Consider the following 13,355-nt stretch of genomic DNA (forward strand, 5'->3'; position numbering starts at 1 on the left):
AGGAACTCACTAACCCCCTATCATACCTGTCTTCGTCGCCGGCAGCCCTAAACGGCAGCGAACGACACCCTCCCGCTCCCGGAATGAACGCAGCCACACCGCAGGACAGCACGCTCTCCCGACCTCCACACACACGAATGCCCGCTCTCCCCTTCCCCCTTTTCAGAGTCCCACAGCTGCGCAATCAGCCACACCTGACACTCATTAGTCCATCACTTGTCAGTCCAATCAAGGTATCTTCGCCAATTCACATCACACTTTCCCCTCTCCTAATGAAAAAGACTCGTCCCCGAGTCACTGCACTATCATCTGGTAATCTTGCGACCAAACAGGTGGCCTCCGGTGACGTAGGGGGCGACCACCGGAACTCCCCTGACCGTTGGACTCTGGCCTCTCCTCTTGACTGGAGCAGGCTGCAGGTGCATCCTCAGGGGAAGGGCCCACAGATGTGGGGGAATCAGAGCAGTTTTTTAGAGGGATCCTCTGTGTTCCTCCCGCTCCAGAAGACACGGAGCCTTGAGCCGCATGATCCCTTAGTGGCAACCTCTCTCCCTCCGATGTCCCCAGGTCAGCTGGGCGGCGATGATGGACCCAGCCCGCACCAAACCGGACCTCCGAGCGCTGTCGTCTAGGTCTGGTCAGCTGAACGTCGGGTCTGTCGAGTCCGTCAGCCCTCCTGGACACTGGATCACTGGTCACTGCCAAAGAAGAATTATAGGGCTTAAGCCGGTTGAAATGCACAACACACTCAGGGCCTCCCTCCACTGACATTAGTCTATAGAGCACATCTGTCACTCTTTCGACCACCCTAAAAGGGCCTTTATACCTCCTCTGTAACTTGGGACACAGCCCTCTCTTCCTAGCCTTGTTCTGCACCCAGACTAACTCTCCCTCAGAGTAATACTGAAAATTGGCCCTGAAATCATAAGAATTTTTCTGTTTCTCTGAGGCCCTGGACTGATGTCTTCTTACTGCCTCTACAACTGTCGAAAGTGTCTCTCTCATCCTGGATACATAGTCATTAACAGAAGAAAAATGTTCCTGGGTGTCTAGGTTTAACATGATGTCAATAGGCAGAACAATTTCTTGCCCAAACAAGACTTTATAAGGAGTGAATGCAGTACTGGCATGAACACTACTCCGATATGCCAACATCACATAAGGCAACAGAGTGTCCCAGTTTAACTGGTTGTCCTCTACAAACAACGACAGCATGGACAACAGGGTACGGTTAAAACGCTCTATGAGGCCATCTGACTGGGCATGATAAGGGGATGTACGAGACTTGTGAATATGCAAAAGCCTACACACCTCCCTGAACAAAGTAGACTCAAAATTTCTGCCTTGATCTGAATGGATACTGCGGGGAACCCCAAAACGACACACCCACTCCTCTGTCAGCACTTTAGCAATAGTGCTAGCTTCCTGATTAGGAAGAGGAAAGGCCTCAGTCCACTTTGAAAAATAGTCCCCTATCACTAGGATATACTTATTCTTACAAGGGGTTTCTGGAAGAGGGCCAAGGATATCCAGTGCCACCCGTTCAAAAGGTCTTGATGTAACTGATGGCTGCAACGGAGCACATGGAAGCTTACCCTGGGTCTTGCGGGAGGAACAATCTACACACTCTTTCACCCATCTCTTAACATCCCCAAACCATCCTGGCCAATAAAAACGGTCCTTTACCTTCCCTTGTAACTTATGCACCCCCAAATGACCCCCTGTGGCGTCATTGTGTAGCTGTGCCAAAACCTTAGGTATCAAAGAACAAGGGAGGACCACCTGTGTTTGGGAAGCAGCGTCAGAATGGGCAGGGGGGATCCGCACCAACCTAGATCCTTGCACATGCAGTTGACTCCAAACAGGAGCATACTTATGTAATTCAGGGTCATCTGGCATATGACACTCATCTGCCTGCTTTTTACAGTCTATAATCTGCCGTAGCTCTCTGTCATCCATTTGGGCTTGGGCTAGCTCATCTATCTCCCTCGCTTCGCTAGGGGGACCGTGAGGGATTTCCTGTACAGCACACACTTTCGAGATCTCCTTGCTTGTCTCTTTACTGGCTGGCAACTCCTGACCCTGTCCTCCCCCATCACCGAAGGCAGGCAACCTTGAAAGAGCATCAGCATTTGCATGAAGTTTGCCTGGCCGATGTATGATCTTATATTGGAAATTAGCAAGTTGTTCCACCCAGCGAGCTAGCTGCCCCTCCAGCCCCTGGAAATTATGTAACCACCGCAAGGAATTATGGTCAGTACGTAACACAAACTCCTTACCTAACAGGTAATGTTTGAAATGTTTAGTAAACATGACCATGCTCAAAAGCTCTTTTTTTGTGGTAGCATATTTACGCTCTTGCTTAGTAAGCGCCCTGCTGGCATATGCAACAACTCGTTCATGCCCCCCCCATTCTTGAGATAGCACTGCGCCAATTCCCACATCACTGGCATCAGTGTCTAAGATGAATGTTTTGTTTGGGTCTGGATACGCCAACACAGGCGCAGTAATAAGGCTGGCTTTTAGCTGATCAAATGCTCGTTGACAATCTTCAGTCCATTGAAAACGCTTTCCTTTCTCCGCCAGCTGATGTAAAGGACGAGCGATATCAGCAAAACCCTTCACAAAACGCCTATAGTAGGAGGCTAGCCCTACAAAACTCTGGACCTCCGTCTGGTTTCTTGGAACAGGCCACTCCCTCACTGCAGCTACCTTAGCAGGGTCCGCCATCACCCCTTCAGCAGAGATGACATGCCCTAAATAATGAACCTGAGTAGAGAACAGATTACATTTAGAGGGTTTAATTTTCAAGTTGGCCTGCTGAAGTTTTACAAGCACCTCATCAAGACGAGCCAGATGTTCTTGAAATGTGCGCCCAAACACAATAATGTCATCCAAATACACTAGACAAGTTGTCCACTGCAAGTCTGCAAGGATTAAATCCATTAATCTTTGAAATGTACTGGGCGCATTGCAGAGGCCAAAACTCAAAACATTGAATTCAAACAACCCCTGACGTGTTATGAAAGCAGTTTTATAGCGATCCTTAGGGTCAACTTCCACCTGCCAGTAACCACTAGCTAGATCGAGAGTGGAAAACCAGCAGGCATGGCTTAAGCTGTCGAGAGCATCATCTATCCTGGGAAGAGGATATGCATCCTTACTAGTGACATCATTAAGTTTTCTGTAGTCAACACAAAAACGGAGCCCACCCCCTTTCTTCCGCACCAGAACTACAGGGGCTGCCCAGGGACTACAAGATGGCCGAATGATGCCGCTGTCAAGCATTTGTTTCAGACCATCTGCTACCTCCTGCTGCAAATGGAGCGGGACCCTTCGTGGAGGCAACTTGATAGGCTTGGCCTCACCTGTATCAATTTCATGCATTGTCAAATGAGTTCTGCCCAAATCAGTTTCACCCCGGCTAAAGACAGAGAGATTCCGGTGCAATAACTGTTTTACTGCCTCGGTTTGTTCAACGGAGAGACCCTTATCCCCCACCCCAAATTGACTCATGAGGCTGTCGACTGTCCAGGATTGTAAGGCGTCACCCCCTTCCCCGGTACATCCTCCCACCTCATCAACCTCTATGTCAGTAAAGAGCGTACCCACTTTCATGCCCTTTTTCAGTGGTAAAGCATCACTAGTCACATTAATAACCCGTACTGGCAGTGTCCCCTTCTCCACCTTACAAACCACACGGGCTACCAATAGGTCACAGTGTTTAGACAGGGCTGAGGTGGGTTCCAACATCCCCTCTGCATAGTCCCCCCATGCACTTTGGACCATACCTGAAATTATGGCCTCACTCCGTGGTGGTACTACTGTATCATGCTGAACAACAACAGTTTGGGGCTGTGATGTTGGGTTAAGATCTACAAGGGGGAATGTCTTCCCCATTATCCGGCAAGTTTTCTCACCAAGGTCAACCACGGCACCATATCTGGACAGAAAGTCAAAGCCAAGAAGAATTTCTTCAGATGGTACGTCAGACACCAAAAAATCAGCAACCAAGGCCAAAGAATCAAATTGACATACTGTCTGCCAGCCCCCAAGAACCTCCATCGCCCCACCATTTGCTGCTCTTGCATCCCCAACATATTTTTGTAAGTCAGATCCTCCCTTAGTAATAGAAAGCCAAATCTGCTTAGGTATAACAGAGCGTGTGGCTCCAGTATCAACCAACACATGACGACTGGACCCACCGATCTTGGCTGCAAGATAGCCAGAGCCTCCTGTAGCCTCCTCAAGGGCCTTAGTAGATACCGATGAAGAGGGGGCGGGCATTGGGCCCTCTGTGCACGCCCCCTCTAGTTTCCCTGCAAATAAGGACAGTTGCGACGTATGTGCCGGTTACATCCACACTCCCAACATCTCCCTCCCAGCTCAATAGTCTCTCGTTTAGCTGTAGTATTGCCATATGTGTTAGCTGGCTGGGGTAAAGGGGTTGATGTAACTGGGGCAGGACGTACAGGGTTTGATTTTAAAACCTGTACAGTAGCCTGCAAAGACTTGACCTCCTGCCTTAACCCTTCCACCACCCCAAGCAAAGTTTCTATCTGCTCATCACCTTTAGACTTCTGTTCTGAAATCCCCCGAACCTTAGCATCTTGAGCTAAATGGCTATTTTCCAGGCCTCTAATGAGCTCAAGTTCGGAAGCCAAATTTATTGCAGCCTCTAATGTTACAGGTTTGGCACTGCGAAGGCCAATACGCAAATCTCCACTGCCCACATGAGTGATAAAATGGTCCCTTGCCAATAAGTCTTGAGTATTGAGGTCTGCAGAGGGGTAGGCTCTAGCGACCAGCCGGCGCAAAGCGATACCAAATTCACGGACAGTCTCATTATGAAGCCTCCTTCGTGAGGAGAAGCTAGCCCTGTTCCAATCATCACTATCACAGGGATCCAGACACCTCCCCATAGCATCTTTCAACAAGGTATAATTAGTTTTAGCTGCTGCTGATAACCCACTGTAAACCTCACGGGCTCGGCCAGACAATAAGAGACTCATAAATTTTAATCTTAATGATTCATCCCAATTGTTTACATCAGCGGCCATCTCAAATTGCTCGGCCCAGTCTGACCATTCTCGTCCAGCACCAGTAAAAGTCTCTGGCATAAAAACTGGGCGGGGAGTTGCAACATTAGCACTTGAAGGAGGAGGGACATCTTGGTTGATGGCTAACTCAACAGGTTGAGGTGCGTTATTCTCAGGCTCTGACATTTTTAAATGATTGATCCCACCGCTGCCACCAGTGTAATAAATCTGAGTTCAGACAGAAACCAGAACTTATATGGGATAAATGACAGAGACCTCAGAATAATCGACACCAGACCATCAGAGTATCAAGAAAAATAGAAATCTTTATTAAGTAAACACCAATAAAAAGAAGGGGCTTCGGAGTTTCACTAAATAGGATAGTTATGCCACTTGAGGGGGAGTCAGGGCTGGCCACACTATAAAATTTCACACCACCATCCAAAGATGCAAGACACTACAAGAATAAGAGCACATCACCACAACTTCAGGAAATGCCTGGGAGCACACCACAATGCACACAGTGGAGTCGCACGTCTACTTTAAGAAAGAGGGTGGAGCCAATACAAGACCTCCCCCCACCCGGAACCCAACTCAATCCCACCCAGCTTCTCTCCTGTCCCCACGGCAATAAAATACAACAACAAATACACAATACATACAAGTTAAAATATATACTAAACTTGCGTGGTCGACGAGACCCCCCCCCGGGGTCTGAGCTTGTGGCACCGTCCAACTCCCCGGGGAACCACGGCTCCGTCGGACGGCGCAGCAGGGAACGGCGGCGTGCCGGAGGCAGCAGCGAGGTTGAAGAGCAGCGGCGGCGGCTTGCGCTCCTAAAGCCCCAGCCCTAACTAACTAAAGGAGGCAACAGACCTCCCCTCCTAACACAGGAACTCACTAACCCCCTATCATACCTGTCTTCGTCGCCGGCAGCCCTAAACGGCAGCGAACGACACCCTCCCGCTCCCGGAATGAACGCAGCCACACCGCAGGACAGCACGCTCTCCCGACCTCCACACACACGAATGCCCGCTCTCCCCTTCCCCCTTTTCAGAGTCCCACAGCTGCGCAATCAGCCACACCTGACACTCATTAGTCCATCACTTGTCAGTCCAATCAAGGTATCTTCGCCAATTCACATCACAGTATGTTTCATGGACGGGATGAGAGAGGAATATTTCATGAGATTTATTTATTTATTTATTTATTTATTTGTACTTGTCAGGGCTGAGTTGTAGGCTGTAATCAGTAGATCGGTGTTCATTCACTGGTGAGGGATTCTTCAGGCTCTCGGTGACCAACTCGATGACTCAAAAACTGACTCTCTTCAGTGAGTGACTCATAAAAACCAAAATCAGTAAAAAAGAGTCGGACCTCCCACCCTGTCTGTAATGTGAGGAGACTGGTGGAAAAAGAAGGGAATGCGGACGTGAGAACCGGGACGGCAGAGAGCAGACGTTGACAAAAAGGAGCGGGAAGAAGTAGTCGTGTTTCCACCCTCAGGTAAGACTGTTACTGTTCGTGACTGAAGTTATCTCTAAGTATGGTTTTTAGATGCAAGATCAGAGGTTATAGATAAACGATGACAGGAAGCGAAAAACAGCCAATCGGGAAAGAAACACTACCTCTAATGTTATCTGTAACTTCATTATTACATTACCACTTCTAATTACCGAGGCAATGACAGCATGACATCTAAATTAAGGTTAATAGTTATCTGTCTGGCAGCAGACTGTCACAGCTGGAGAAAGAAAAGAATATTTGGAGGAACTTCCCTTCATGCGCCAACAAAGCCAGCTGAAGAACCTGGATCAAAACGCAGACAATAAACATGTGATCTAATCTGTAATGTTTTGATTGGATGAGAATTTAATATTTATTCACACTGTTAATTTGGAATTGATATCATATTCACAAAGCTAAAAACAGCCAGAGAGAGAGAGAGAGAGAGAGAGAGAGAGAGAGAGAGAGCGAGAGAGAGAGAGTCAATGAGGAACATGAAACTGAAACTAAACTTTTTTTCTTTTTTTTTAAACAGTTTGACATAGTGGTAGAAAGAAATAAAGTACATTTACTAAAGTACTGATGTTAAGTACAGTGATGATATATTTCCATGTGATGCTACTTTCTACATTTCAGAGGGAAATATTGTACTTTCTACTCCACTACATTTATTTGACAGCTTTAGTTACTTTTCAGATGAAGATTTGACACAATGGATAATATAACAAGCTTTTAAAATACAACACATTGTTAAAGATGAAACCAGTGGTTTCCAACCTTTTTGTCTTTTGACGTCTTACAAAAAGCAGTGTGTAGTCGGGGTCACATTTCACATGTCTATGAGTTGTTAACAGCTCCACCAAATAGTTTTTTCTTCTTTGTTTTTTCTTCTTTCCTCTCCCATTAATCATCTCACCACCCCTCAGATTTATCTGCTGACCCTTTGGAGGGGCCTGACCCCTAGGTTGGGAAGCACTGGACTAAACTAGTTAACTGTATATAAAGTAGTGTAAACTAGCTCCACCTCCAGCAGCTACAACAGTAACATGCTGCTCTAACACTGATGCTTCACTACTAATAATCTAATGATGTCATATATAATAATATATCATTTGAGTGCTGCCATCACTTCTGACAATGGAGGGTAATTTTACAGTTTTTTTATATGATCGGTTACCTGCATGGTTGAATGCTGAGTCCACATCCTCAAAACTCTTCACACAGTCAACTTTACCAACACACATAAAAACACAACAACAGGCAGCACATGATGATCTTTTTATGCCAGTTTGTGAAGTTACATCACTTTTCATTGTGTTTATGTTGTTTTTTAACTCTACTCCATTAGTCAGGATACCTGCTCTGTTCTAGCAAAGCAGCAACTAACACGTCTTGAGTCCTCGTACCTCAATGTGAACAGTCAAGAGTGAGAAGAACTGCACGCACCATCAGCCACCACTTTAAAGAGCTTTACATTTCAAGAGTTTCACTCAGTTCTACATCAGACCAAAGCCCACATCTATGTTTTTTAAAGAAGTTACTAATAAAACGATGACTTCTCTCTCTCTTCCAGTCTAATAAAAGATGCTGGTGAGGTCGGCTCCATGTCCACTGCAGGCCCTCCCTCTGCCACAGGTATGAGGAAACGCTGGCATGAGAACATGCGGCAGAACCTACGAAACCTATGGATAGACAAACTGTAAGTATTAACAGTGGAAGGTCTACAGCCCCTCCTATCAAGTTTATTAGCATTTGATCTCAGCTCTCTGGCTTCCTGCCTTCCTGTTTTAACTTTCTAATATGTGTCTGTTTGATTTGAACCAGCAACGTTTAGGAACATCTACCGTTGCATGTTATTAAAGCTATGATTAGCTTTTAGATACCATATCAACACAACAACAACACAAGTACATAAATGACATATTGTGTTTACATGTGTGATACTTAAATACAAATACATGATTCTTAACCTCCTTCTCCATTTCCTCCTCTTTTTGCCCCCCTGCCTCACAGTGTTGATGTCCTCCCTCTGACTCCTGATCGGGTGGCCGATGCCAGAAAAATTGAAGGAGACATTTATGAGTCAGCCAACAGTAGAGTAAGTTGTTCTCTCTTTTAGCTCACTGTGTTATTTAAAAAAGGAAGGAAACTTTTCATTTTGCAGCTGCTAAGTCACTCAGTCAGTCAAAGGTTGGTCTCAAACATTATAAATTCTATACTTTATACACTATTATGGGATGTGGCTGGAAACATACAGCACATGAGCTTGAATGGTGAATTACTTGAAGTTTACTTGAAGTTTGTCACACTGAAGGTCCTGAATCAGTTTAGTGACACTTTAACAAAAATAAAGACAACAGGATAATGCACAGGACCTGTTGAGTTCTAAAAACCTTTGTGGTTTTATAGCAGCATTTATTTATTGTGTATTATTTTTCCTACTGCTCCTCTTACCTTTCTCCTTTATTTCTTTACCCTTTTTTGGTAGTCTGAGTACTATCGACTGCTAAGAAAGAAGATGAGTAAGATCCAGGAGGAGAAGAGGACCCAGCAGAGGCTCAGTCTGGACCTCGGGTCCACCAGCATGGATCAGCCTCCCTGTGAGTGGACATGCAGCACATGTAGACTTGGATGAGATAATGTTGCACTGGGCTGCACACATTCATGTAAATGATCATTTAATCCGACTGAATGTGACTTTGTGACATTTTATTATTGTTTTGTATCTTTTACCTCATGCTTTTAGATTTAATGGTGCATGATTGCAGATTTGTCACTGCTGTATTATTTGTAATAAATGAAATAAAACTCAACTTATAAAACAGTTACAATGAAAAAAGAAATGAGGAAAAATGTATTTAATGTTAATGATCAGGTTTTAATCATTTGTTACATTATTTCACATTTTAAAGGTTAATTTATAAATTTTACTCAGTTTAGTTTAGATGTTTTATAAGATTTATTCATAATGTCTCATCAATTTATTTGATATTTTATATTCTGGAGATCATTTTGTGTGTCTTCTTCTCTCCAACAGATTCTCATCCCTCACTGGGTCCAAACACAGTCCTTGATCAGTCTGCAGATAAAACAGAGGTGAGTGCAGAGCAGTTCACCCTGATACATTTATGGTGAGACACATTTCAGGTGATGGACACAGCTTTAATGCAGGTGACACGTCTTTGACATACAGGAAGTCAGAGCAAAGATGTGAGAACTGGAGTGATGTGAGTCACTCTGTTGGTCTCAGTGAGGACTCTAGCAGCAGCATTCGTAAGCTGCAGCTTTCTAACTACTACTACTACTACTACTAGTAAAGCTCAAAGTCGCACTAGTTAACTAGTGCGTCAAAAAAACGTCAACATGTTCACTACTTGAGCACATATGGAAAGCCCTTTGGGCATCTATTAGATATCCTTGATATCAAACTTAAGTGTCATCTACTAGTTCGGACTTGGCAGTACTAGTTGGACATTTTGCCGTACTAGTTGAGCAAAAACTCGTACTAGTTATGCTTTTTCAGCAACTAGTGACACTTTTGGCCAACTAGTTCTGACAAAATTGCGCACTAGTCGACATCTGAGCGCAAGTAGTTAACTAGTAAAGCGCTGCGACTGTCATAGATGTTAACTAGTGAAATTTTTTTACGTCACTAGTAATACTAGTCGCGCGTAGATGTCGACTAGTACGCAATTTTGTCAAACTAGTTAGACCAAGTCGTCGACTAGTGCGCCGTAAATGCCAACTAGTTCGGCAAAAAGCCCAACATGTTAAAGAAAAGTCTTACTAGTTGCGCGCAGTCGCTTACTAGTGCGGCGAAAAGCTCAACTAGTTAAAGGAAAGTGTCAACATGTACGAAAATTTTCCTACATGTTCGGTTAAAGTGTTTACATGTTCGGCACAAAGTCTTACTAGTCAAAAGAAATTTGTTCTACTAGTTAACTAGTAAGGCAAAAATCAGTGTTACTAGTTAACTAGTTAAATTTTTTTGGCACTTACTAGTAGTACTAGTAAGGTCAAAACAGCCCACTAGTGCAACTAGTTGGCATTTTGGCTCCTACCAGTAGTACTAGTGGACATTTTCCGTTTCAAACTGCCGCCGTCCGCCGCAACCCGAATCCAAACACCACCATGTCTGTTTAGAAAAAGCTGTTTTATAGCCTGTGATTGTAAAATGTGAAGTTGCTCGTTTAATGATATATTTCCAAGTATATGTGGCTGAGTATATTTAATATGAAATCATCTTTCTTAAAACAATAAAACCCTCCAACGTTGTGTGTTTATAAACGGGATGAAGATGAGGTTATAAAACTGGACTTTATATTTCACTTCCATCATCAAACTAGACTTTAGATTCTGCATAGCATTCAACCTCTTACTGTTACATAATCTAATTATTTATTAATTATGTTAATAATTTACCTTAATTTAAATTAATAATAATTTATTATTAATTTATATAATTTATTCTCTTGTCACTTTCATATATTCATTCACTTCAATTCTTTGTCCATATTTGCTCTGTACAGTCAATATTTCATTTCAGGTTTCCACTCTATAAATAGACTTTAAAATTTCAACTTAATTCTAATATTGCTTTATTGACTTAATTATTATTATTATTATTAGTAGTAGTAGTAGCAGTAGTAGTAGTAGTAGTAGTAGTAGTAGTATTACCTTACTTTCGTCTATTTTCATTCTTGTGTGTTGCAGATTTTTGTGAGCAAACACCAATTCATTCTCCGTATGTTTGCATTGGCTAATAAAAACAGATTCTGATTGAATGAGCTGCTGTATGTCATGCTGACATAAAATCCCAAAACCAAGAATCATAATCAGGGTTGTGTGAATAGTAGCCCAGGGCCAGCCGTGGTTTAGGCCACATAGACGGTCCCCTAGGGCACCAAATAAGGGAAGGGGCACTGAGTGAGTTACTGACAGGTTTGCTTGTTTCTGTTCAGCTTTGGAAATTGAGCAGTCGATGGGTTTTCATCTGTTGATTTTCAAAGCCTTACTTGTTGTTCAGCCACCAAACACTCATTGAATGGCACCTTGACCTCCACTTGCCTTTTGTCCAGAGAACAGGGAGGATTTGTCTGGGCCGGAGATATAATTGTTACACTTCATTTTAGTGCGAGTGTGGAACTATTGTTGCACTTTTTGGGGCTCCAATTTAAATCTCACCTAGAGCACCAACATAGTCAGGCTGGCCCTGTAGTAGCCAACCCTCACCCTAACCCAAACCCACAGTAATGTACTAGACTATCAGCAGTATAATAATCTATGAAGGTGACTCATTCTGGTCACTATTTCCCCTAAAAAATAAAAAAAAACAAACAAAAAGCTTCATTTTATACATAGCTGCTTGAAAGTTTGTGAACTCTTTAAAATTTTCTGTATTTTTGTATAAATATGACCTCAAACATGATCAGATATTTATACAAGTCCTAAAACTAGATAAAGTGAATCCAATTAAACAAATGAGACAAAAAAAACATTTTTTAAATCTTTTTCATTTATTTATTGAGGAAAATGATCCAATCTAAGATATTTGTGTGAAGCAAAAGTATGTGAACATTGACTGTAGCCACTGCAAGAGAAGCCTTTAGTTTCCTAGACATTACCCTGGGGTCTGCTGTGGCCTCCTGGACTATTACACACCTGCTCTTGGTGTGATCTTTGTTGGTTTACCACTCCGGGGGAGGGTAACAGTGGTGTTGAATGTATTCAGTTTATATACAGTCTGTCTGACAGTTGACTAGTGGAGTCCAAAGTCTTTAGAAATGGTTTTGTAACCCTCTCCAGCCTGGTGATCATCAGCAACTCTTCTTCTAATGTTCTCAGAAATCTCCTTTGTTTGAGTCATGACACACTTCCACAAACCTTCTTTAAATAAGGCAGGGCCTCCTAGACTCACACTTGATTGTCGTCTTGTTGATTGAAACACTCGACTCTATTTTCCCTTTCAAATGAAATGATAATCCTAGAGGTTCACATACTTTTGCCACACACACATATGTAACGTTGGATCATTTTCCTCAATTAATTAATGAAAAAGATGAAAAAAATGTTGTTGTTTTTTATCTCATTTGTTTAACTGGGTTCACTTTATCTAATTTTAGGACTTGTGTAAATGTCTGATCACATTTTAGGTCGTATTTATGCAGAAATACAGAAAATTCTAAAGGGTTCACAAACTCTCAAGCAGCACTGTATCCCTCAAAGTTGTCTCTGAGACCAGGTCTGGGATGGTTTGTATCTGTGAAATGAGAAAATTAAAACTTTGACGTAGAGTTAAACCAAACACATTGTTGGAAAGGTCTCGACCTGGAGAGTAACATATGTCAGTATGAAGGTTCTACAGGGCTCCTGCTAAGAAATATTGACCTTTGAACCTTGACCTTGGTGCATGTTTGAAGGCTTATAATTCAGCAACATAAGGGGCTTCAGACATGAGACCAACTGTTATCGAGAGCTCTGGACCTCAGCTACCATGTGAGTAGAGTCAACAACTGGGGAGGTGGTAAAATATGGTTAAAATTAATTTTCACATATTTATCAATTAGATATTTAAAATCTGATTACATACATGTGTTTACTGTCCCCTTAAACTCCTCAGTTTACTCTCAATTAACTATTTACAACTTCCAATTGTAGGAAAAACAGTCATATTTATAAAAAATAAAAATACAATTCCCCAGAGACAAACACTGCATCTGGACCGCTCGATGTGCCACCTGCTGGTTGTCGCTGCACACTGCAGCTGCTCCTGGTTAAATGATATCACCGCTTTCACTGTAGTCACATCAA

The 13,355-nt window shown here is 43.1% G+C and overlaps 2 protein-coding genes across 2 annotated transcripts in view; both read left to right on the forward strand.

The window, feature by feature from the left end:
* The first annotated feature begins 6,193 nt into the window (after positions 1-6,193).
* Positions 6,194-13,355, forward strand: part of LOC122973825 (histone lysine acetyltransferase CREBBP-like) — a 28,877-nt gene continuing 21,715 nt past the window's right edge. Inside the window, exon 1 of the mRNA XM_044341594.1 lies at positions 6,194-6,545. The gene's annotated coding sequence lies outside the window, so the exon portion shown is untranslated. The remainder of the gene's footprint in view (positions 6,546-13,355) is intronic.
* The window catches only part of LOC122976609 (NACHT, LRR and PYD domains-containing protein 1b allele 2-like), a 49,504-nt gene continuing 43,967 nt past the window's right edge, over positions 7,819-13,355 (forward strand). The window contains exons 1-2 of the mRNA XM_044345186.1: positions 7,819-8,244; positions 8,559-8,643. Of these exons, the coding sequence (XP_044201121.1) occupies positions 8,150-8,244; positions 8,559-8,643 (180 nt within the window). The 5' untranslated portion in view covers positions 7,819-8,149. The remainder of the gene's footprint in view (positions 8,245-8,558; positions 8,644-13,355) is intronic.

This window comes from Thunnus albacares, chromosome 3 (assembly GCF_914725855.1).
Source record: "Thunnus albacares chromosome 3, fThuAlb1.1, whole genome shotgun sequence".
In the NCBI taxonomy this organism is placed as follows: domain Eukaryota; kingdom Metazoa; phylum Chordata; class Actinopteri; order Scombriformes; family Scombridae; genus Thunnus; species Thunnus albacares.